Genomic DNA, 23040 nt, shown 5'->3' on the forward strand with positions numbered 1-23040 from the left:
TTTTGGGGCCAATATTGTTTGAAACCAAAATGAAATTGAAAATATTGTTTGACCCAAAAAAAAGGAAAATGTCAAACTTTTTACTATTCCATAAAATAAACTTTATTTTCAGCATCAAATGTTCCATTTTCTAAGTTTCAAATTTTCACTTTCAACCATTTTTTTTCCATTTTCAAATCTGAAAATGTCAGTTTCCAAACTTGGCCCCGTTGTGGCTCGTAGAAAACGACTCGGGTTTTTCAGTTTCGACTAAAAATGACATGATTTGTATTATTATTCTTATATGTTTTTATATTTACAGCTTGGCCTGGTTTTTCATGTGTACGGACACATTGTTTTTGGGCTGTTGGGACTGCTATCTGTGAGGTAAATGTGGATACTTGGAAAACACAATAAAAATAGAGTTAAAAAATAAATAAAAATGACATGATTCTGATTAAAAGACGACTGGGAACATTGATCTCAGACTCACTTCACACCTTTCAGTTGGAGTTTCTTTGCCGCACGTTCTTGTCTTTGTGGTTGGAGGTGGAATTGCTTTTCCTGAAAAACAAAATGATTTTGACTTAAAGAGAAAAAGAAAACGACGATGAAAGAACGTTCAAATGTACTTACAGTGGAGCAGCTCCTGAGTCGTCGTCTGCACAAGAAACAAAAAGCAACAGTTCACGTCTTGTTCAGAAGGAATGTGAAGCAGAACGCAGAGATCAAACCTGTCAGAGCTACAGGTGGAAGCATGCCCAGCAGGTCCGGTACAGGTAAACAGGACCTGATCGGTTTCAAACATTCGATCGTCGTGATGAACTCTCCCGTCGGTCCCTCAATCACAATGACTCATGCAATGCAAGCACATGACGATGCTGCCGTGTACGAGCAGGTAAACCTGAGCAGGTAAACGTCCCGACACAGCCAGAGCTTCAGCTGTGAATCTAAACCTCTCTGCCCGTCCGTCATGCATGAGGCTGGAGGAGCAGAGGGCATGCAAACCTCTGGCCACGCCCCTCCACGCCAACCTAACCGGGTCACGTCTCATCTGACTCTTTCATTGGCTCACAGGTGGATTGAGGAGATTCAGGGCCAGTGAAAGAGTGAGCGAACCTTCAAGCCTCAGAAGTGGTTACTATGAAAGCTCTTGGACTCCCATAGCCTCACATCCTGTCAGCTCAACCACTTCAGTCTGACATGCAGTTTTCTTCACTTACCAAAATGCAAAGTCAGCAGCGAACAGAGAAGCCAAAATATCCATCAAAGAAAATCTATGATAGATTCCTGAGATGTACTTAGGAAGAAATGAACCCTAAAGTAACACGGGTCACATGACCTTTTAGAGTGAAACAGAAAATTAAAGCCCTTTGTGATTCAGATGCTTCCACAAGGTCAGTAGACTGTATATGAAAACTGGACTGAGTGACCCCCCCCCCTCCAATACCTTTAACAAATGCATTCTTGATGAACCTCAACCTGGTTCCAGATGAGCAGAAGATGGAGGTGCCCGTCATGTCATTCAAGTGATTACGGGTATTACTGGTTAAATTATTAACAGATCAAACCCATTCCTTACTAACAGGTGACAGAATGACCTTCCTGACATGATTTAGTTCTTCTCCTGAAATGATTCAGATGTAGACGTTCACATTAACTCTGCAGATGTTCTCTCTGTTTTACTGCATCTGTTGATCTTCTTGATGAAAATGTTCTCGCAGTCACATTTGTTTGTAGGAACTCATCAATTTGTCACCAGAAGAATGAAGCTCTGAAGGTGTTTGTTCCCGTTGCCATGGTGAATCGTGCCATCCTTGCTCCATTGATCAGGGCTTTTTATGGTCGCGACGCTCCACCCGATTCTGAGATCATCCGAGTTTATTGAACAAACTTTTTCAGATGTTCTGAAACCGAAAACGCAGAGTTTGCAAACTTTAAGTCAGTCAACTCAGAGTTCAGGTTTGAACTCTGAATTTGTTTAACCTGCTTCTTGAAGCGGGCCCCTGGTCTAAATAAACCTATAAATGATGGTGATTTCGTATAAATAATCCGGTAAAAAGACACAGCAACAAACATTTATGAAAAAGTAAGAATCGTGGTTCAATCCAATCAGATCTCCACCTAAGCATCGATCCGCGGCCCTCGTCATCGAGTGGTAGTGAATTCTGGGAGAACTCTGTTTGGAGGGGTAAATCTAGGGGTAGAATTCAGATTCAGCCTGTGTGTATCCTGCTCACAGGGGTGTGGCCTTCCATGAAGCTCACTCCTGATTGGTTGCTATAGAAACGACAACTGTTCCGGTCCAACCCCTGCATACCGACATCGATGTCAGCCATGGCTAAAGACCAGAAATAAACCATTTTCTATGGATGACATCACACTCAGTCCAGTTCTCACATACAGTCAGACATCATCTTCCCCTAAAGATTCCTATGAAGAGCCAGCTTTGGACTGATGCCAGTCCAGGACCATCATACTGTCAGAGAGTTCAGCATCTCCAGAAGAATTGAACCCAAATCCAGCTCTCATCCAGGCTTCCAAACCCACAAACGTTCAGCAGAAAGACGATCGCCGTCTGATCGACTTTGGGGTTCAGACAACGTACAGAAACATGGAGAACAGCTGATCTGGAAATGTCTTCGCGGCTCTATAGAAACAGGTACGTGGAGCCTTGATGATAAGAGGAAACTCTTCAACCAGAAACAGATTTGTTGCTAGCAAACACCAGATGTTCTGGTTTAAGGGATGACATCATACAGACCGTAGAATTCTGACAAATAAACAAATAAACATTCAGATCAATCTTATCCTGAAGCAGGCCGGGCGTTCTACGTACCGTCATTGACCTCGTCGGGCTTTCTCCTTTTCTCGTAGATGAAGATGATGGTCACGAGGATGATGACCTCCGCCACGATCCCGAGGAAGGGCCACAGAGCAGCCAGGCGACTGCGCACACGCAGGTAGATGGTGTCCATGCCCGTGCCGACATCACTGGTTCCGTAACAAACGTAGTTCCCGGCGTCCGTCTCGATGTTCAGGTCGTTGATGGTCAGCACCGTCTTGTTGGGGGTGCTCTTTATCTCGTATCTGTCGGTGGTGGCGTTGTTCACAGGCTGAGGGTCAAGTTGGAGCAACGAGTTAGCAGTGCGGTCAGAACGGCGGACTGGAGCGTTGCAGCTACCCACCATCTGGTTGCCACCATCGTCTTTGACCCAAACCCAATCGGTGGGCAGCGGGTAACCGTGGGCCACGCAGGTCATCACGCCTTTGTCGTTCTCACTGCCGTGCTCCGAGTGCTTGTAGGCAGAAACGTGCGGGGTGGCTGTGAGGACGGTCAAACGCGGAGTTCAGACTGACGAAGAGTTAAATATTTACAGCATCCACAGATAACGTCACAGAACCTAAAATGGTTTCATTGGGGAGGCGGTTCTAAACTGTCCAATAGGGAATCTGTGGAGAAGCTGCAGAGCTCAGACAAAGGCAGGACTGTTCGTCACAGACAGAGTTCTTCTCAGGAACATTTGCTGTCCCGGCTGCACAGAACCAGAAGAAAACAGCAAAGCAGCTTCAGGTTGTTCAAATTAAAGCCGAAATCCAAGAGAGAAGAGAACTTTAGTAAAGGAGAGTTTGTAGGAAGTTGATTCCCTGTAAACCTTCATTCTGAAGCCTCAACTCGTGGGTTAGAAGACTGAAAGTCCCACATAAAAGGTCCCAAGTGTTAACCTGGAGTCGTTAAGCAGTTATGAAGTAAAGGTAGATTTTAAGGAGACTTACTTTTGACCTCAATGGTGTTCTTCATGGGAGGACTGGTCTCGAACACGCATTCGTACACTCCAGACTGAACGTGGGTGATCTTGTCCAAACTATGAGAAAACAAAACATCTTTGAAACACTTTCAGTCTAGTCTGGGCCAGAGGTCTGCAACCAGCGGCAGTGGAGTCACATGCAGCTCTTCTGCCCCCCCACAGCGGCTCTCTGGAGAAAAACAAAATGCCAATTTTTAAAAGATAAAGGTTGCTAAATAAGCATCGATTTTATTTATTGTAGTTATGTTTATGACTGAGGTGAACCTAGGAGATCAATTAATTGTTTTAATGTCTGTGCTGACATTAGGCCTCGTTTACTCTATACTTCCTCCAGAATACACAGATCACAAATACTAATAATCTGATCCTTTCTGATAGCTCACTATATTTTATGACTCTAAAGTTATTTTTATCTTATGCTGCATAACAATTTTCAGTAGCTATTCAGACTTAAAACATTTTAATTTTTGTTTTGCATGGTTTAAAACCTTTCACAGAAATACAAAGGCTTCACTGGCATTTTCCTGTTTGAGACAGGAAGTCTTATTTTGAAAGAAAGTATAAAACTGAGAAAATGTCAATTTCTCTTATTATTTAATTATTCATGCCAAAAAAAATATAGTTCATTAAAAAAAACAAGAGATTAATGATAAAAGTAGACTAAAAATGTTCTAAAAGGATTGAAAAAATAAATACATTTGCAGCTCCCATCAGGTTTTGATCAGAACCAAACAGTCGTGAATGGAGACCCCTGGTCTAAGCCAAAACAAATCAAATTCATTGATAAATCTGTTCACACATCATCTGTTTCTCATGGTTTATGTTTTTAGACGCCAGCTCGTAATAAATGCAATTTTGAGCCAATTTAAAAACACATGGCTTTTATTTAAAAAAACAACAATGTTGATCAGAGTGGGTCTTTAAATCTTATTGACAAGTTCACATTTATTATGTGAACAGAAAATTCAGGTCAGAAAGTGTCACTCTTCTCGCTGCAGTGAAGCTGAACGTCTTCACGCTCCGTCTCTGTTGATCATGATGTGATCAGAGCAGCAGAGATGCAGTTCCAACATAACCAGACATGAACAACACAATGACATTCTGACCGAGGTAAAAAGAGGTGAGAGAGTTAATACACATTCAGGGATGCATGTTTGTAAACCATCATCGGTTCAACAGGCATGCAGACCTGCACGTCTTCTGTGCACGTTCTTACCGAAGGACTGCATAAGACCCAGAAGACTTCGAGTCCTCAATGACTTTGCCGTTGTGTGTCCAGAAGGAAACAGTACTAGTGAGGCTAGAATCAGTCAAGTTGCAGCCGAGCGTGGCAGAAGTCTGGTTGGTCACCACAGCAGGTCCACTCAAGGTAACCGGGTCTTCACAGAAAAACAGAGGCGGAGCATAAATACAGATCCGTGTGGTCACCATGTAGACTATCTAGGTCACCTTTATCTAGACAGTAGCTAACGCTGTTAAATACCAACATTAGCGCTTCCAACTGGTTCCATGTTTACAGTAACTAGTCAGTAAATATGGGCCACAACAGATGAGTTTCTATTCAGAACAGTCAACACATTCAGGTCAGAGGAGATGAAAACTTTAGAGGGTGAAGAAGTGAGGAAGAGTTCTACAGGGGGTAAGTGTGGGACATCAGAGGTCTTCAACACATGCAGAAGAAGCAACAAAGTCTGCGTTAGCTAGTACATTAGCGCCATGCTAGAGCTTTGGGGTAATTTGTATACAATTACATTTTTAATGCCAATTAAAAGTTAAGCTAGTATTTAAGCAACATGTTAGCTTTTTTGGCTAATTTGACATCTACTCAGGATTTTCGGGCTAATATTAAAATAAGCTAGTATTTTTAGCTAGCTTTTTTTGGCTAATATGGCATCTAATGAGGTTTTTTAGCCCAATCCTGAGCTGAGCTAGTATTTTAGCAACATGCAAGCTTCTTTGGCAAACATGTTTTCAAGAAATTCTTCAAATTCTTTGTGTGCTTTCTGCAAACTTAACATTATGCTTATAGCTTTAGCACTTTCACCAAATCATTTAAGTATTTCCAGTACATTTATTCCGCGACCACATTCAGCTAAAAGCATTCACAGCAGCATTATCGCAGTTACTGAATTTTTCTAGTTTTAAATACAATCCAGCAGAAAGAAAGAAGTCGTACAGATGAAGACGTTTGACCGTCTGTTGCTTCTTCTGAGCTCATGGGTTAGTCTGAGCTATAAGCACAGGAAAAAGGAGCGTTTACCGTGTTAGTGAGAGGAAAATGACTGTCCATCTAACAGCAGTGTAAATCTTGACATCTGACACCTTTTGTTTTACTTTAACACATCAAATATATGCGTTTCACTTTGAGAAACAAACAGCCAAATATTCACCTCAACCAATATGGTGTTCTATCGTTATATGGAAAAATGTCATAACCTTATCAGTAAGGAAAAGAGTTGGAGGCATCAGATTGTGATGCGTGTCTGGTTGTGATTAAGGTCTCAGGCCACTTTCACCTTCTACAGGGGAGCTGTTGTGCTTTTGGAGAAGGGAGAACGCACTAAATGAAGGGGTGGGAGGGAACCGGACCAGCGGGACAGTTGGGGCAACGGGATCTAACAGGTCCAGAACTTCACTAGTGCACCTGAGCGTCCTCGTGGCTCTTCTGTCACTCACTTTCAATCACAATAATGTTAGCCTGCGAGCGGATCCACTTGATTTTCGGAGTCTTCTTCAGATCATTGCGGTCGGGGTCGTTGGAGGCGCGGCACTCGTACGTGCCAGAGTCCTCAAAGGAAAGGCCGGCGAGGCGAAGGGTGCTTGCGGCGTGTTCAATATATGTGGCATTGATTTTTACACGGTTGCTATGAGCCCCGTCAAACAGCTGGGTGAAGGTCTCATTGGACTCTTCGCCTTCAACAAACCACCACTGAACCTCCGGTATGGGGTTCCCTATCACCTCGCAGTGCAGCTCGGCGCTGTCATTGATCAGTCTCAGCTGAGAGAGCGGCGATCTGATGAAACCCGCTGGTTAGCAGCAGACCCAGCAAGCGGATGAGTTTAGAAAGTGACGGGTTCAAAACAAAACGTTGGACAGATGATGATGAAGAATGAAATGTTAGGGAGGAAGAAGAATACAGAAAGAGAAAGAAAAACAATGTTAAAATGAAAATATGACAGCAGACACATGAAGACATCTTCATCACATCAACTGATTCATGATTAAAATAATTCAACACTTAAGGATGATCAAAGCAGACATTTATGGAGCTATGTTGGGGTCAATATTATTTAAAACCGAAATAAAACAAATTGAAATTATTTTTTTGCTATTCTAAAATAAACTTGGGGATTTTCAGCTTTAAATGTTTTGGGCTTTTTAGGTCTAAAAACTCAAAATTTAATTTTTTTTACTTTTTTTTGTTGAAACAGAGATGAATATTTGAAGCTGAAAATAATTAAGTTTATTTAAGAATAGCAAAAAGTTTCAGACATTTTATTTTTTTTGGGTCAAACACCAACATTCTTTTCAATTTGTTTCATTTTGCCCAAATTTAGCTCCATAGACATTCATGTACAGAGATTTAGGGATAATGAGCTTAATGGTCATTCCTAAAATATGAAGACAAGAATGGAAGCAACAAAAAAAGCATTCGCTGAATGACAAAACAAAAAAGTAGACAAAATGCAGAGAGCGTATTTACTGACCGATCCAGTTACTGTGGTGCTAAAGTAGGTTAACAGGAATGTTCTGACAGTCATTGATTGAATGGAGGCTTTGTCTGCAGCAGATCTGAACGTGGAAACTGCAGAAAACACATTCTGGCTCATGATTAAACATGATGATGCAGAAAACGTTTACATTTTTAGGGGGAAATATTCAGAAAGTCCAGGGTAACGTTTGGGAGCAGAGCGGTCAGCAGAGCGTGACCACATTCCTGTGGGAGGATTAACAATAAAACCAAGTCATCTGCTGAGGAATCTCATCTGGGAGGAAAACTGGGGCAGAAATCTGAGTTAAATTACACATCAGAATAGAGCTGGTCACTGAGGAGCTACAGTCTTCACCCACATTCAACAAACCGAATGGCTTCCTGCTGTTGAAAGGTCACCTTCACAGCAAAGGCTTTTTCAAAGTTCAAATTAAATATAGCCCAGCCACATGATCCGACATTATTATTCACTCCTGAATCCTCACAATGTAGTTTATGACAAACATTCTGATGGGAACAAAAGTCTCACATTTAGTTTGGGTCAAAAGCAGTTTTCCTGTCCAGACTGTACAAAGATGAAATCATGTTTTCCTGTTTAACACCAAGAACTATTACAAATCGGGCGCGCGGTGAAGAACTGAACTGTATAAACAAACGTGATCCGGAGTCCTGATTGGATAAACACGATTAATCAATCATTCTAATCAATCATTTAAACTCGGCAGGAATGAACCTAATCGAAACCCTCTGACTGGAGAAACAGCCGTTTCGTCGTTTGTTGGGGTCGTTTTCGTCCGTGAACGACACCTCCTTCCCCGGGACGCCGGTAGAGCGCGCGCGCCGAGCACCGGCCAAGGCCCCGTGAGCGCCGCTAATGGACGCCATTTAATCACGATTAGCAATCACGTCAAACATTATTACGCAATTTCGAACACGCTCTTCACCGGACGCTCACGTGACAAACATTTACGGCGACATGTACTTTGTGCTACCCGGGGGGTCCTTACGTAACGTGTCCTAGCGACAAAAATACATCAAGTCATTTCATTAACCAACAAATGGATCGGAAGTGTTCCGGTTCGCCGACTAGCTTAGTGTTTTGCTAGCCGCAAAACGTCGATTTTCAGAACCGGTCCGAGGAACGACATGCCGGGCCGTAAAACACCAACATGTGGATCGATAACGGCTCACATGAATGTGGTGGAGCTTCTTTAACACCAGAAATGGACACCAAGAGGAGAAAAACAAATGTTAGCGGTGAGGGCAAAGTCTACTGGTGACCAACATGGCCGACATCTTACTTGTGCTCGCGTTAGCTCGGCAGCAGCCCAGAAGGAGGGCGGCGACGGCCCACAAGAACTTCATGATGTTCTGTCGAGACCCGACTCCGACCACAGTACCGACACCGTCCGTCAGCTCAGCCTCCGTCCACAGTCTAACGTCCGGTGGGCTGAGCGGGGAGTCCACTCCGCTGGCTGCGTCTTCCTCTCCTATGACTCTACGGACACGCCCTTATCAGCACGTAGCCGTGACGTCATCCCGGTGGGTGTGGCTTTCTAACCGCCCTGCGTGTTTTCGCTTCTCTCGGCTCCTCCAGCAGAGCTGTCACACAAACGGATCCGTGGAGACGGTGGAGGAGGTGAAACAGCGGCGTTTAGACCAGAGGTTACAGGAAAAACCAGTTTAGAATGATGTACAGACCGCTCCCATGAAAACTGGGATTTTAACATTTTAATCATGTGGCCTTTTTCTGAGGATGGATGACAGATATAGAGAAAATTAAGATTAAAACTGCATGCCTGAGTATTTCTTTATTCAAAAAGCTATGAAATTAGGAGCAAACGACAGATTGTATTTGTGACGTAAAAGAACACTGGTTGGCGCCACAAGCTCCTGGCTCCGCCCCTTTCTGATGAAGACAAATAGATCCACGAACGACTTTGTTTTCCTCATCTGAGCTGGAATCTGGATCTGAACTGTACAGCTGGATAGAAATTAGATAGCTGCCATTTTGTTGCACTGCTAATTTAGGGGTGTGTGGGGCTGTAAGCTAGTGGGAGAGCATGTAAACAAAGTCATGGACCTCTGGGTAATTCTATCCCTCCAGATCATTTTATTTTATTATTAATAGCTTGATGTTGTATTGCGTTCATTTCTAACTTGTACAATTTTGACAAAATATATTTTTATGGAGAGTAAAATACTGAAAGTTATTTAAGGTTTAAATTGATTTATTCTGGAGTAATATTCCTGTCTGTTTTGAATTATAGTAATGTTAAAAAGTTTAGTTTAAGTTTTAAAATTTAAGTTTGTGTGCTAATAACCTAAGGTGTGTTTTGGACCCCTGATGTAAACAGAGAGCTCTCAGTAACAGGTGGACTGGGGCAGGCCAACATTCGCACCCAATCTATGCTGATGAAGAAAACTTGGATTGTTTATATAAAAAAAAGTTATAATTTTTTTTACTAATATTATTTAAACACAATGCATTGTGGTCTATATTCAGAGAGAGCTTTGATGCAGACTGACTCTTCACAGACTTCTGGGAAATATCTGGAAACTCTGTTTTGGAATTGTAGATTCTACTCCTAAAAAAGGCAAACACACAATACAGTTCACAATGTTGTGAGCAGTGAAGGAATTCAGAGAACCTTTGTCCGAGAAAATGACAGGTTTTTAAATTTGGGTTAAAAACAGCATAATTATAACTAAAAGACCACTGGGAACGCGAGCAGGTCTTTAAATGCTGTCAAACCTTAATTAACAGTGTGAATCACCTGGTATATCAGTGTTTACACACCTGCACCTTTGACATCATTTATTTAAACTTAGTAGAAACTAAAAGAATCTAACATGTTTTTTTATTTATGGCCTCAAGATCTCAAGAAAATCCCCTTTTTATTTCAGTTTCCCACATTTGGACTGTAAGCTGGAGCTGATTTAGTTGATTTAAATACTGTTTAACCTTAATTTATCCGAGTAAAGAAAAAGCTTTAATGAAGAGAAATCACCTGCAGTTACTACAGACCAGAGATCATTTCAACTACATGAAAATGAATGAAAAACAAGCATTTTTAACATCTGACACCGATTCTTTGGTGTCTTCACCTGTATCTAAAGGTTCTTTATGTGACCACATATTGTAGATGAACCAGATTCATCTCCTAATGACAGGTCTGTCATGACAGCAGGAGGATGAACATGTTAGGAATGATGGGAATCCTGACCTCTGACCTTCCTTCATCACACTCTCATGCCGTCCTTAGTCTCTGTTCTGTACTCGACCAACAAGAGTCCATGTGTTTCCATCTGCACTTCACCGTTTCACTACAATAAGAGTGTAAATCATGTCTGAAAAAAAGCCCACAATAACCCACTGCTAGGATGCAATTCATCAGTAATTGTTAAAGTGCTTATAAATAAAGTTGGATTGAACGTTTACATTGTAACTCTCTCTAACAGCTCTCTGAATCCAACCTGCGGCCCCTCCCCTCCCCAGAACAATCCTCATTCAGGCCTCTGATGCTGGCCCCCCGGGTACCACGGACACACAATGAAGGGAGAAACGCCCAACAATGACAGGAAGTGGAGTGTTACTATCCTCTTGATGTTTAACAAACCAGATCAACAGATTTCAGACAGACGTTGTTTGAAGGATCGTGACCTGGAGACCTTCTAATCCTCTGAAAACAAATCCACAAGTGTTCACTAAAGTGTTTATTGTTCCCAGCTGCTTTGCAATGCATCAAAAGAAACGTCATTAGAGTGGAAAACAATCCTGCCCTCAGAAAATACAGACATGAAAGCGTTTTCTACGGCCAGGAAAGGGGGTTTGTTGGAGCTCGCTCCTGAAAGATGATTTAAAAGCATCATGAGAAGAACAGGCAGGACATGAGCACCCCAATGTTTCACTTTCTCAGTTCAGGACTTGTTTTGAGAGCAAATTTTATCTCAGAGATTTCAGAATCTGCCGTAAAGTTAAAATGCAGTGAAGGTTTTCCAGGTGGATTCTGGGAGAATTGAATGTTTTATTATATTTCAGACTCATTTAGCAAATATAACTTCAATTAAATAAATGATATTTAGACCAATGACTGCGGGGTGTAATCTAAAAGCAGATCTTTAAAACAAAGTAATGACCTCATCGTGACAGCAGACGAGCTCAGAGGATCTGTGCCTTAAAACTACACGTTTGTCTGCCAAAGTGAGCCGTCTTAACTTAGAGAAGTCTAGAATAAAAGCTAGAACTGGACCGTGGTGTTGTCTCTAGTCTCTACCTTTGGATTCCCCCTCTCCTGGGAGGGGCTTCTCCCCCCCGAGTGTCCGTGCTTCTCCACATCTTCACCGTCGGAGGTCGCATTCCAGGCCTCCGCCCTTCCACTGTCCGCATTCCTGATGAAGGTGGGGGCGCGGCAACCAGCAGAAATACATACCCGCATGTATCGCTCGCCCCCCGCATCAGGCCCAGTTCTTGTATTTTGATGCTGGGGGGCCTCAGCCTCTCGGAGGGGGAGGCTCCGCTCTGATTGGCTGCAGCCTCGGAGCTGGCTCACAGGGACGCACAACCAGAGGCCGTCTATGAGTTATCGGTGGAGTTCTCGTTGCTGGTGGAAGTCGATGACTGGGGGGTGGAGGAGGAGGAGGAGGAGGAGGAGGATGAAGGGGAGGCGGTAAAGTTCATCCCTGATAGATCGGGGGGGTTTGTTGCCGTGTTTTGCCCGCTTAAGCTTTTCCTGCACACCGGACACGTGTCGTGCTGCGGAGAACAAACACGGCAGCGTTTGAGTGTCGCGCTAATGTTCACCTGTGGGTAGACCTCAGGTGAGAGCTCAGGGGTCACGTCTCATACCTGCTCCAGCCAGGGGACGATGCAGTCATTGTGGAACATGTGATTACACGGGAGCTGCCTGACGTTTTCTCCAACACTGTAATCTTCTTTACACACCGGGCATTCCAGTCCAGAGGCTGGAAGACAACAACAGTCACACCGACGGCCGTCTCACTGCTCACAACTGGAGCTTACGCGGAAAATCAATTTAAAATTTGCGTTTTTAAGTGCTAAAAGTATCATAACAGTCGGCAACCTTTCACAGTAAAAGAGCCGTTTGGGTTCGTCTTCTACTGATCAGAACCTAGAAGGAGCCGCATAGTCTAACTTTAGTCTTTAGGAAATCTGGATTTGCATTCATGACCGTCATAACAAAAGCAAAAATATATAAAAAAAAACTAGCATCTCTCAAAATGTGATTTCTTTTTTTTTTTGCATTTGACAGAAGCTCAAATAACTTCTTTTCAAAATAAAAGCTGCTCTGTGCCAAACAGGATCATCTCAGTGCAGCTGGTAACCAATGTTGTTCAGCATAAGATAATATGTGCTTTTAAATCATAAAGATCAAACATTTTACCAAAGTTTTCCATATAAATCTGTTCATTCTGGAGGTAGAGTTGATCAAACTAGACGTCTTCAGGTCAACAGGATGTAAAAACCTACAGAGTTTATCATCTATGTGAACCTCAGACATCAGTTTATACATTTAACTAATATAAATTAAATAAATGCTAATTAAGTAATCCTTACTTTAAAAAATGCTATTATATTTTATTTTTTGTTCTTTTTCCCCTCTTTGTCCTCAGCAGTCCTACTCTGCTGGGTTTGGTTATTTTAGTTTGGTAGTCTTGGTTTGCAGGATTATGATTGGACGTCTTTTTGTTTCCATAGCCTCAACATAAAAACACAAAGACGGTAGAAGAAAAACAGAAAGAGAAACTTCAGTTTTCCAGAAATCGATACTTAAGGTCTAAATTGATTTCATTCCTTTAACCAACAGTATCTCGTCCATGTCTGTGGTCTTCAGACCTCACTGCAGTGGCTCCATCTCTTTCGATACCTCTCTATGTTTTACATCACTGACCGATCCTGATGTTACTCCCTGATCGATTTTTCAATGCGTATCGAATATCTTCTATATCCTTAGTAAGACATTAAAAAAATAACATATTTAATAAACAAATCCAGGTTTCTCCATTTTTATTTTATTCAGCTTCTTCTACGAATTCACACTTAAACAGAGAAAAACGGTGACGGAGCTTCAACTTATATTTGTATTTTTATTGCATATTCTTTTTATTGACTTTGATATTTTAAATGTTGTTTTTAGGTTGACAATTTAAACATCTGTCCAGGGACAACAGATGAAACATACCCGCTGGGCTAATTCTGGCTCATCGTTTAATGTGCACTGTCCCCGAAAAATAAATAAACAATCAAACAACAATAGTAGGCTGGGTATCAATAATAATTTCAAGAATCAATTCCATTTTTTTTATTCTTTCGATCCACTTCATTAAGTTTGGTTCAGTTTTGAATTTACAGATTTAGACACATTTGTTTAGAAATACAAACCTATATACGTTTTGGGGATATCCATATTAATCTGATCCAGTTCACAGACTGTAAAATGTATCAGTGAGATCATGAGATTGTTAATATCATAAAGTGTTTTGGTGATTCTCAAACAGAGAAGCTCCAACATTGTTCTGCTTCTCTGCCACGTTTCAGTTTGGCCACTAGGTGGCGATCGCGCTATAGCATTACAACTTATTCCAGAAGAAGAAGAAAGAATGAGAAAAACGATGTTTTAGACCATAAATGGTTACTTTAAAAATATTTCCTTCAAGGAGTTTGGAAAATTCATGTCTGTGAGTTTCTGAAGATGTTTATTTAGTCAGAATGTGTGTTTAGGTCGACCAAGCGTTAGCATTAGCATTAGCTCTCCTATGGGACATGACCTACATTAGCATCAAGCTAGCGGACTTTAGCTTTATGTGTTAGATCAATCTCGATCTTTATGGATGGACGATTGATCTATTAACCTTAGATTTATTCAGATCAATTGATCAGTCATAAACAAAGCCCTAAAAACAGGGATCAATAGAGGTGTGAGAAAAGTGACGGCACCTTTAGGGTCTTCAGTTTTGATCAGAAGGGATTCAGATCTCTGTTGAAAACTAAAAATGAATTTCTGTATCATAAATATGATAATGATTGATCAAAATCAGCTCATATCAATGTAATTGATATTTTCTGTTGTTTTTTAAAACATTCGGGATTCTTTATTTGATCCCTTGTCCTGGAGCTTGTCCAATGTAGACGCTCCTTTAGCCGACGCCTCGCTGTCATCTCTCGTTTAAGTCTCATTAAGACAATGAAAGACGAGATTTTTCTTAGAAATGTCTTTTGTGGTTGTTTAAAGACAAACCAACAGAGACTCTTGCTGACAGTTGTAAACATTTCTTTAAAGAGTTATTGATTCCTGAAGTCTTTATCCGTGAGCATCTCGTCCACTCCCAGCAGGTCTCTCAGGTCATGTGACCAGGGTCTGCTGGTGGTTAAAAGAACCCCGTTAAAAACTAAAGGTGACAGAGGCTTAGCAGCCGTGGCTCCATCTCTCTGGAAGAACACCGAGACTCAGTGTTCTCTTTTAAAAAGCAGCTAAAAACATCATTTTTTAAAACAGCTTTTTCTTAATTCTGTTTTACTTTGTTTTATTGTGTTTCGCTGTGAAGTACTACATATAAATAAAGAGTATTATAACTTAGCCAAACAGTTTTCCTGCTCAAACTAGCGCCGCATTCTGATCCGTTCACGACATGCAGACTTCTAGTAGATGATTTATCTGATAAAATGATTATCTGATCCCTAATCTGGACGTAATACCTGACTTGATTGAGTCTGAAACTATGAGATTGGAGCTGATTTCTGATCACATGATCAGATGGGAACGTCTAGCTGCGAGTACGGATCAATAAAGTTGTTGCAGTTTTCTCCTCTGAAACAGCAGTAATACGAAGAGGTGAAGCCCTGCAGCCGGCTCGTTTCTGATGAAACCTCCACTCACCAAACCAAACGTTCATCCAGTGACTCACCAACATGCTCGTCTGTGACTTGGACCGTAGGAAGACTCTTGATTTTATCCCTGTCGGCGGGCGGCGGACCCGTGTTCTCAAACTGGTTTAATAACTACGAGGATGGAAGGATTTAGTGACTTTACTGCAGAACATCAACAGCTTTCCTTTCACTTCACGGAGAATTCCCATGAAAGAATACCTGAGTTATAATGGCATCGAGGCCGTTGGCCCCCCAGGCGTAGTCCATAGGGTTTGAATGAAGAATTCCCCTAAAACGACAGAAACAAACGTGTTTGTGGGTCAGATTTCATCTCATTTAGGATCAGAATCATCTTTCAGTAAACAAACGTCAGATTCTACTTTAGAGGAAAAAAATGAAAAGTCTCAAACTCAAAAGTCCACATGTAAACTTGAAGCAATTATTGAAAATCTGAAAATATGTAAAATGTATTGAAAAGTTCTCAGTTTTCAAGTTTTCGCCGCTGAGCCGAGTATATTTTTGCGTGGGGGCGGGGCTTCAACCTCATTGGCTACCAGGACGATTTCCCATCAGGTGACAGAAGGGACTCCTCAATCACGTTTTCTACACGTTTCTCCGCCGGACGTCAACATTTGGACTTTTTTTGGTTTAAATTCTTAAACTTCAAACTTCGATAGAAAATAAGTACAACTACTAGAATAAAAACAACAAAGAAACGACAAAAACAGACCAGAGCAGACAAAACATCACATCAACAGAAGCTTTGGGAATCATGTTCCAATAGCCAATGAGCTCAAAGCTCCGCCCCCACGCAAAAATAAGATCAGCAACAAAAACTTCAGAACTGATTTCAAACTGAAAACTGAGAACTAAAGGAAGGAGGGACAAACAGAAACAAACGTTGAAAACACAAATAAACTTTTTACAGTTTTAGGTTTCAATTTTTCTGCTTTTTCAACATTTTAAACGTACACATTTTAATATTTCTTTCAAGCTTAAAATATATTTTTTTCTCATTTACAATTTGATTTTCAAATTCACTTTAAGCTGAGCCCGTACAGCTGACAGAGAATGAAAAACCAGATTGTACATTTGAAAATACGTTTTGAAGTACTTTTAAACTCTAAAATACACGTAAACTTGAGATAAATATTTAAAAAATAGGAATAAAAAAATAGTAAATTCAAAGAAAAACTGAAATGAGAAAAATGAACCTAAAATTTTTACCAAATGAAAAATGTTCATTTATAGCAGGTCGTTGTTTTTAATAAGAAGATGTTTTTAGAGGCTTATTTGGTTAAATAAAAGTTATATATCAACATAAAACTCCTGTTTGGAACTTTCACTCTTTGTTTTATAATTTCTCTCTTTCTTTGCCTTCAATCCTCAGTTTATAGTTTCAAATTCTTATTTTCACATCCATCCATTGTCTTGACCGCTTCTTCCCGTTCGGGGTCGCGGGGTGCCGGAGCCTATCCCGGCCACTGATGGGCGAAGGCGGGGTTCACCCTGGACAGGTCGCCAGTCCGTTGCAGGGCCGCCTTATTTTCACAGTTGAGCGTAACTGTTCGTGGGGGCGGGGCTTTGAGCCCATTGGCTACCAGAACATGATTGACACGGCGAGCTGGAGGTTATGGTGACATCATTAGCAGATGCTGTTCTGTTATTTAACCATAAAGCTCCCAACTTATTTCTTCCTTTATTGACCCAGATCAGATTTTACATTCACTCTATTCCCCCAGAATAAACGAGAAAGCGACTAAAACATGTCGATTGACTCAGCTGTATGATTCTATATCATTTGGTTTAGTGTCTCCCTTCTGTTTACTTTGAACAATTGATGTACAGTTTAAGGTTCTCTGGTATTTACTGTTTGTTATAAAAAAGATGCAGAGAAAATTGTGGATTTATGTTTTTTTTAACTCCTATTAAAGCAAGTATTTCACAAATAATTTATTAAAGTTGTTTTAAGTCTGTAGGTTTTTACATTCAAGTTTTGAGTTTTTCTTCTAATTTACAATGTTTACTTATGAGTTTAACAGTTTTTTTTCTCCTTGTTAAGGTTGTCAACATGTTTTGCACTTTGTTAGAAATAAATATTTATCACTGGATTTATAGACAAATAGGATAAGCTTTTATTTTGACATTACCAAAAGATCAGATGTATTTTATTTTGACCGGGAAAGCTATGAAGAAAACGTGTATTTGAAGGTGTAAAAAGCTAACAAAGGACAACCGTGAACTTCAGCAGCAGAGAAGTGGTAACGAGGTAAACGAAGGTTTGACTTTACTGCACATTTGAGTTCATTGTTCTGTTTATTCTGTGAAGCCTCTGCAGTTGTTCCCTGAATAATCCACTCCAGTAAAGCTGCTACACTAACATGGTTTGTTTCTCATCGGTTCTGATTGACTCCACAGTTTCAGTGCATTACATTCAGAACTCACCAGGGTCCAACACCGATATTTGGCATTGCAGTGGGTGCAATTATCCCATTTACCAACTGCTGGATGATTCTACAAAGAAGGAAACAATTCAAGTTAATGAAGCAGGAATTAGTTCCATGAATCTGTAAAGAAGTAGTTACATTATAGGAATTGGGCTGGAATCACCTCAGGATATAGATGATGTCGAGATAATTAGTAAAAACCATCTCTAATAACTCACATTATAAACAAGAACACATTATTTATGAAAATATATCCCTATTTATTTCTTAGCTTGAACACAATCATAATAAACAACTTCTGTCTTATTTTGTGAAACAAATAATAGAAACTTAATCAGTAATTCAGTCTTTGACAAACATTGACAGCAAGTGAATTGGAATTCTGTTAAATTCAGCTACTATAGTGCAACCGGCGCCCCCTATCTACAGCTGTGGTCAAACATTTACAAACACTTGTAAAGATATTTCTGCAGCTCCGTCGTTCTCTGATACAGATCAGAACAGACACTTTGATGTCACAAAGACAATCACATTTTTAGTAGACTTACAATAAAGTCCTAAAACAACCAAACTTCATGATTGTTTTGTGACATTAAAGTTTCTGTTCTGAGAAGAATCAGAGTTTCAGAAATAACTGGAAACTGAAGACATCCACGACATTGTGATCTTTACGACTGTCTGTAAACGTTTCACCACCACTGTACCTCCAAAGGAACGTCTGACCAAAGGACGACGAACACAACGATGTACAGCCTCTTCAAACAAATAAATAAAGATCGATACTCGGTGAGAACCATGGAGAATCAATCCCAGGACTAAATATCGCGATTTACCTCAATATGGATACTTTGGCACAGCCTTGAGGCTGGTTTATACTTCCATGAGATTCGTAATCGCTCGCCTCGCCTCGGTCGCATGACCACCGGAGCAGAACCGCTTCAGTCGCATCAGAACGCTGCACCTGCTGGTGACGTCACTGAAATGTTACACCTGGAGTGCAACCGCAGGTAAATTGCGTCATTTAACTGGGATTTATTTCAGCGATTAGAGTACGCGAGTACGCTGAAAACTGTCCAGAAAAACATCTTTTAAGTTAAGAAATACTGAACTTCTCAGAGACAAAGTGGACAACTAGATAGAAATACAGCAAGTTGCTGGAAAAACATGTTTTCCTCCTCATATCTTACAGCACTAGAGAATGCGGTTTGTCCCTTTTGAATTGAATCTTATCGTCTGTATTTCTGCTTCTGTTCAGTGGATGAACTCATCAGTACTCTGCTCTCGTGTTCCTGGGCGCTCACAGATGCTGCAGGTGTCTGAGCGGGATGCTGCTCATGTTAAACAAACGCTGGACACGATCGTGGACACGAAAAGTACAAACACCAGTCACAAGTACTTGGCAGTTCTAGCGGAGAGTCGCCATCAAATCCAGCCGACATCTTTAACGAGACCGCCAGACTGTGGCTGCGACGCCAGCGTGGAAGTACCAACCAGCCTTTAACACAAGGAGAACCAAACATGCTAACTTCGGTCGCGCTCTCACCCCTCTAAAGTAGGAACTCCTTCGTGCCTCCCGGTTTGCCGCCGTGCACTGTGACGAGTTCTGGGTTGTCTGGCGCCGTATCGCTGCCGGGACGCCGTTTCCCGTTCCCGGCGGTTCTCTGCATCCCTGTTGTCCTCCGGTCTAAGCCCCCCGGCGAAGTCGAAGCTGTCGTCAAAGACGCTGAGGGAGAACTGACCGTAGCCTGATGGGAATGTGAATAAGTGCTGGTCCACATTCTGGAACACAAACATGAAGAAGCAGAGCGACTGAAAGACTCCTGAGAGGTTAACACGTTCACACATCACCACAAATATCTGATCTGTCATCACTGCAAACGTCACGTCTGTGGAAACTTCATTTCAGTTTCTGTTTCCGTGCTGAAGCTTTTCCACTGCAGTCACATGGACTCTAAGCTACATTTGAAACAGCCCAGACTGAGATAGCAGCTGCAAAAGCAGAAGTAGAAACGGCGGCGCTCCCTCGCCATCATTGCACAAACGGATAAGCACAGACGTCAATAGCAGCTTTAAGAAACGCTGACTGGGTTACAACACGGAGCCAGACGGAGGCCAAACACGAGAAGGTCGGAGTAAAGATGAGATTAAAACCTCAAAAGGTTGTTGGTTCTGGGGCCCGCTGGAGATTGTGGACATGGAGCCATTGTCAGCACTAAAGGGGACAAACAGGTCAGAGTTATGCACCAAGAAGACGTCGACCAACCACAGACTGAATCAGTTATGTGACGATTTCTGAATCGGCAGTGAGTCAGCATTAACCCTTTGACAGCTCAGACGTCGCCAGTGACGCTTAAATCACACAAACGCTTTTGGAACATTTCAACCGTTGGCAAGTTCAACGTCATGCAGCGGATTCTGAAGGAGAAGAGCGGCGCGGGGGCTAGCATTTTAGCACCATTTATGCACCTTTTTTTGGCTAATTTGGCATCTACTGAGTTTTGGGGCTAATTCTAAGTCAAGCTAATGTTTTAACAGTGTGCTGGCGTTTTTGGATCATTTAGCATCTAATGAGGTTTTTTGGCCAATTCTGAGTTAAGCTAATATTTTACAGCATGCTAGTTATTTGTCACGCATTTTAAATTTTACATATTTTTTCAATTTTTCAAGAAATTCTTTAAATTCTTTGTGAACTTAATGCAATATCTGCTACGTAAGTCCTTTAGAAATGTTAACATTTGCAGCAAATCCCTTCGCCAATTACAGCTAATTTCTTCAGCATCTTGAGCAAAAAGTGTTCACACCAGCAACATCGCAGCTAATGCAACCTCTCTAGTTTTGTAACAGTTTTAGGTTGAAATTCTTAAATTTACGCTTTTTTTCTAGATTTTAATATTTCTTTGAAGTTTACGATATAATTTTTTAATTTACAATTTTATTCCCAAATCTGTTTTTTATTGACTTTAAGATGATCCAAATATGACCCCATACAGCTTAGAGGGAATGAAGAGAGATTGTAAATTTGAAAATAAGGAAAATTTTGGAAAAAGTTTTAAACTTGAAAGTACACATTCTAAACTTGAGATAAATATTAAATAAAAAAATAAATAAAACATTGTAAATCTAAAACTTTTACCAAATGAAAAATGTTTATTTATAACAAGTCGTTATTGTTAATAAGAACACGTCCTTAATAGCATACCTGGTTAAATAAAGGTTATAAAAAGTCACAGAACATAAACATGGGAGCGTCGCTGGCGACGTCTTAAAAAAGGTTAACTTCAAACTCAAAGCACAGAAATGGAGCCTCAATGAAAAGAGACTCAGATGAAGACCGTTGGTTGGCCAGCTCACCTCCTCTCATCCAGCAGCTCCTCGATGAACCCAGACTCACATCTGGGACACGTGTACTCCTGCAAACAGGACACAAGTGAGCCAGAACCATCAGTACCCCGTACCTCTTCACTAAATATGAGTAAAATCTAATATTATTGGGGAAGCTCCATCGTGTTTGTTTCTGTAACAGTGAACATTAGAAGGAATGAGCACGGTTGGAAACCTCTGTTGATTCTTTATGTCTTATTCTGCTTTGATTACTTGAAATGAACCATTTCTAATCTAATCTAATAAAAAGTCTTCAAAAAATACAAGTTTATAGAAAAATAACGGCAAAGTCTGCATAAAATCAACTCAGAGTGTACTCTGATGACCTTCAGGTCATTGTCTCCACATGGTTTTGACTTCAGAACTAATTAGCTAAGAATGAATCACTGAACTGAATGTTTTCAATTCTCCGATTCTCCATCCTCCTTATCTGAACTGTAAACGACAGCAGTTTCAAACCCGGGATGAGGCATTTCCAGTCAATAACTAAACACTCCATCATGAAAACAGAACCACAGATTACTGTTCCCGTTTCCATCAGATGGTCAACGTCTCAGACATCTTTTGTAGCTGTTTTACATGTGTTTGGGTTTGTTTGTTCCTGCAGATTAACACTGATCACTTCAACACTTCCACCTGAGTTCAGTTCAGATTAAGATTTGACTGAAACAGTGATGAGATTAGGCGGAAAGTTTGCGGTCCTCCTTGAACTTCCGGTGCTGCTGGTTTCATCAGTCAGTCTCCATCCATCAAAACAGTCGCTAACGTCGTCATGACGTCACGCCTGAACGATGTTGACTTTCCTGATTGGCATGACTGAAACCTTCTGAAACATTCTCTGCTTTTCCTCAGACGGATGAACAGTTTCCTGACCGGATGTTGATTCCCGGCAGAGAGCGGCTCCTCGGGCCGCAGACGGACAGCCGGCCGGCATGTCAGCGGCGACGCTTTGTTACGCGTTTATTATTCATCACTACAGTTACGAGGAAACCAAAAACACCAGAATCAAAACGTGTTTTTGACTGTTAGCTTTTGTTCCAGACAAATGTCACTGAATTCTAATATGATCCGCTTTAGTTTATCTCGGAGCGGCAGAACCGTTACCTTCAATGCTGAAAGTAAAAGACAATTAAAGTTACACACGGAGAAAATGACATCAAACAAAGACACAGCCGACATGTTATTTTATTAAACGACGGGGGTATTGGTCACTAGTTAGTATGGGATCTAAGGGATTAGAATAAACGCCATAAATGTGAAGGAAACCGAGCAGGAACGCACTGCTAGCATGTAGCATGCTAACGACAGACCGGTCGAAACAACGATTATTCTGCAAACTCAAACATAAACGTTTCTGTTGGACTCCGGGCTCTATTCGGTCACGACTGTGGGTCTTTTCTATCCACAGTACTTACGGGGAGCCGAGGGCTAATCTCTGCGGAGCATCTGTGACAGAAGAACCGGCTAGGCCATGGGGGAGCTTCCGCCATCTTTAGTCGCTCCACGGGCTGAAGCGAGCAGAGACTACGGAGCGGCGTGAAGGACAATGTTCAAATCCGTGAACAACAAGCAAGCTGCCATGTGATTGTCGCAATCGCAGGATTTTGTCTGAGTTTTAAGAAAAATGAAACATTATGGCAGGATTTTTTGCACATTCATGTTCGTATTTATTTATTATTTAGGTGCTAATGCAGTTTAAAGACATTATAAACTTCTATGACTGAGAACAGGAAGAAAAATGCTACTTAATGTCTTTTCCAGAATAAAGAAATAATTCTGTGCATTAAAAAAGATCAAAAATTTTCATTAATTTCAGGGGGGAA

At 41.2% G+C, this 23040-nt stretch overlaps 2 protein-coding genes across 5 annotated transcripts in view; both read right to left on the reverse strand.

Moving 5' to 3' along the window:
• bsg (basigin) overlaps window positions 1–9016 on the reverse strand; it is a 10168-nt gene extending 1152 nt beyond the window's left edge. Inside the window, exons 1-7 of one of the 4 annotated variants that reach the window (XM_024265368.2) lie at window positions 8803–9016; window positions 5005–5167; window positions 3757–3845; window positions 3168–3304; window positions 2819–3095; window positions 616–628; window positions 480–543 (exon numbers count right to left, since the gene is read on the reverse strand). In XM_024265368.2, the coding sequence (XP_024121136.1) occupies window positions 483–543; window positions 616–628; window positions 2819–3095; window positions 3168–3304; window positions 3757–3845; window positions 5005–5167; window positions 8803–8866 (804 nt within the window). In that variant the 5' untranslated portion in view covers window positions 8867–9016 and the 3' untranslated portion in view covers window positions 480–482. Of the gene's footprint in view, window positions 1–472; window positions 544–615; window positions 641–2818; window positions 3096–3167; window positions 3305–3756; window positions 3846–5004; window positions 5168–8802 lie in introns of all 4 variants that reach the window. The other 3 variants (XM_024265369.2, XM_024265366.2, XM_024265367.2) reach the window with 3 other exon arrangements.
• Window positions 9017–11200: 2184 nt separating this feature from the next.
• Window positions 11201–22777, reverse strand: LOC112142127 (E3 ubiquitin-protein ligase RNF126). The gene is made up of 9 exons (XM_024265365.2): window positions 22633–22777; window positions 21188–21246; window positions 19988–20048; window positions 19380–19615; window positions 17835–17903; window positions 15609–15678; window positions 15428–15521; window positions 12351–12466; window positions 11201–12257 (listed from the first exon to the last, which is right to left on the reverse strand). The coding sequence occupies exons 1-9, from the start codon at window positions 22705–22707 to the stop codon at window positions 12078–12080; spliced, it is 960 nt and encodes a 319-aa protein (XP_024121133.1). The 5' UTR covers window positions 22708–22777; the 3' UTR covers window positions 11201–12077.
• Between the last annotated feature and the right edge of the window lie 263 nt (window positions 22778–23040).

This window comes from Oryzias melastigma, linkage group LG4 (assembly GCF_002922805.2).
Source record: "Oryzias melastigma strain HK-1 linkage group LG4, ASM292280v2, whole genome shotgun sequence".
NCBI lineage: Eukaryota > Metazoa > Chordata > Actinopteri > Beloniformes > Adrianichthyidae > Oryzias > Oryzias melastigma.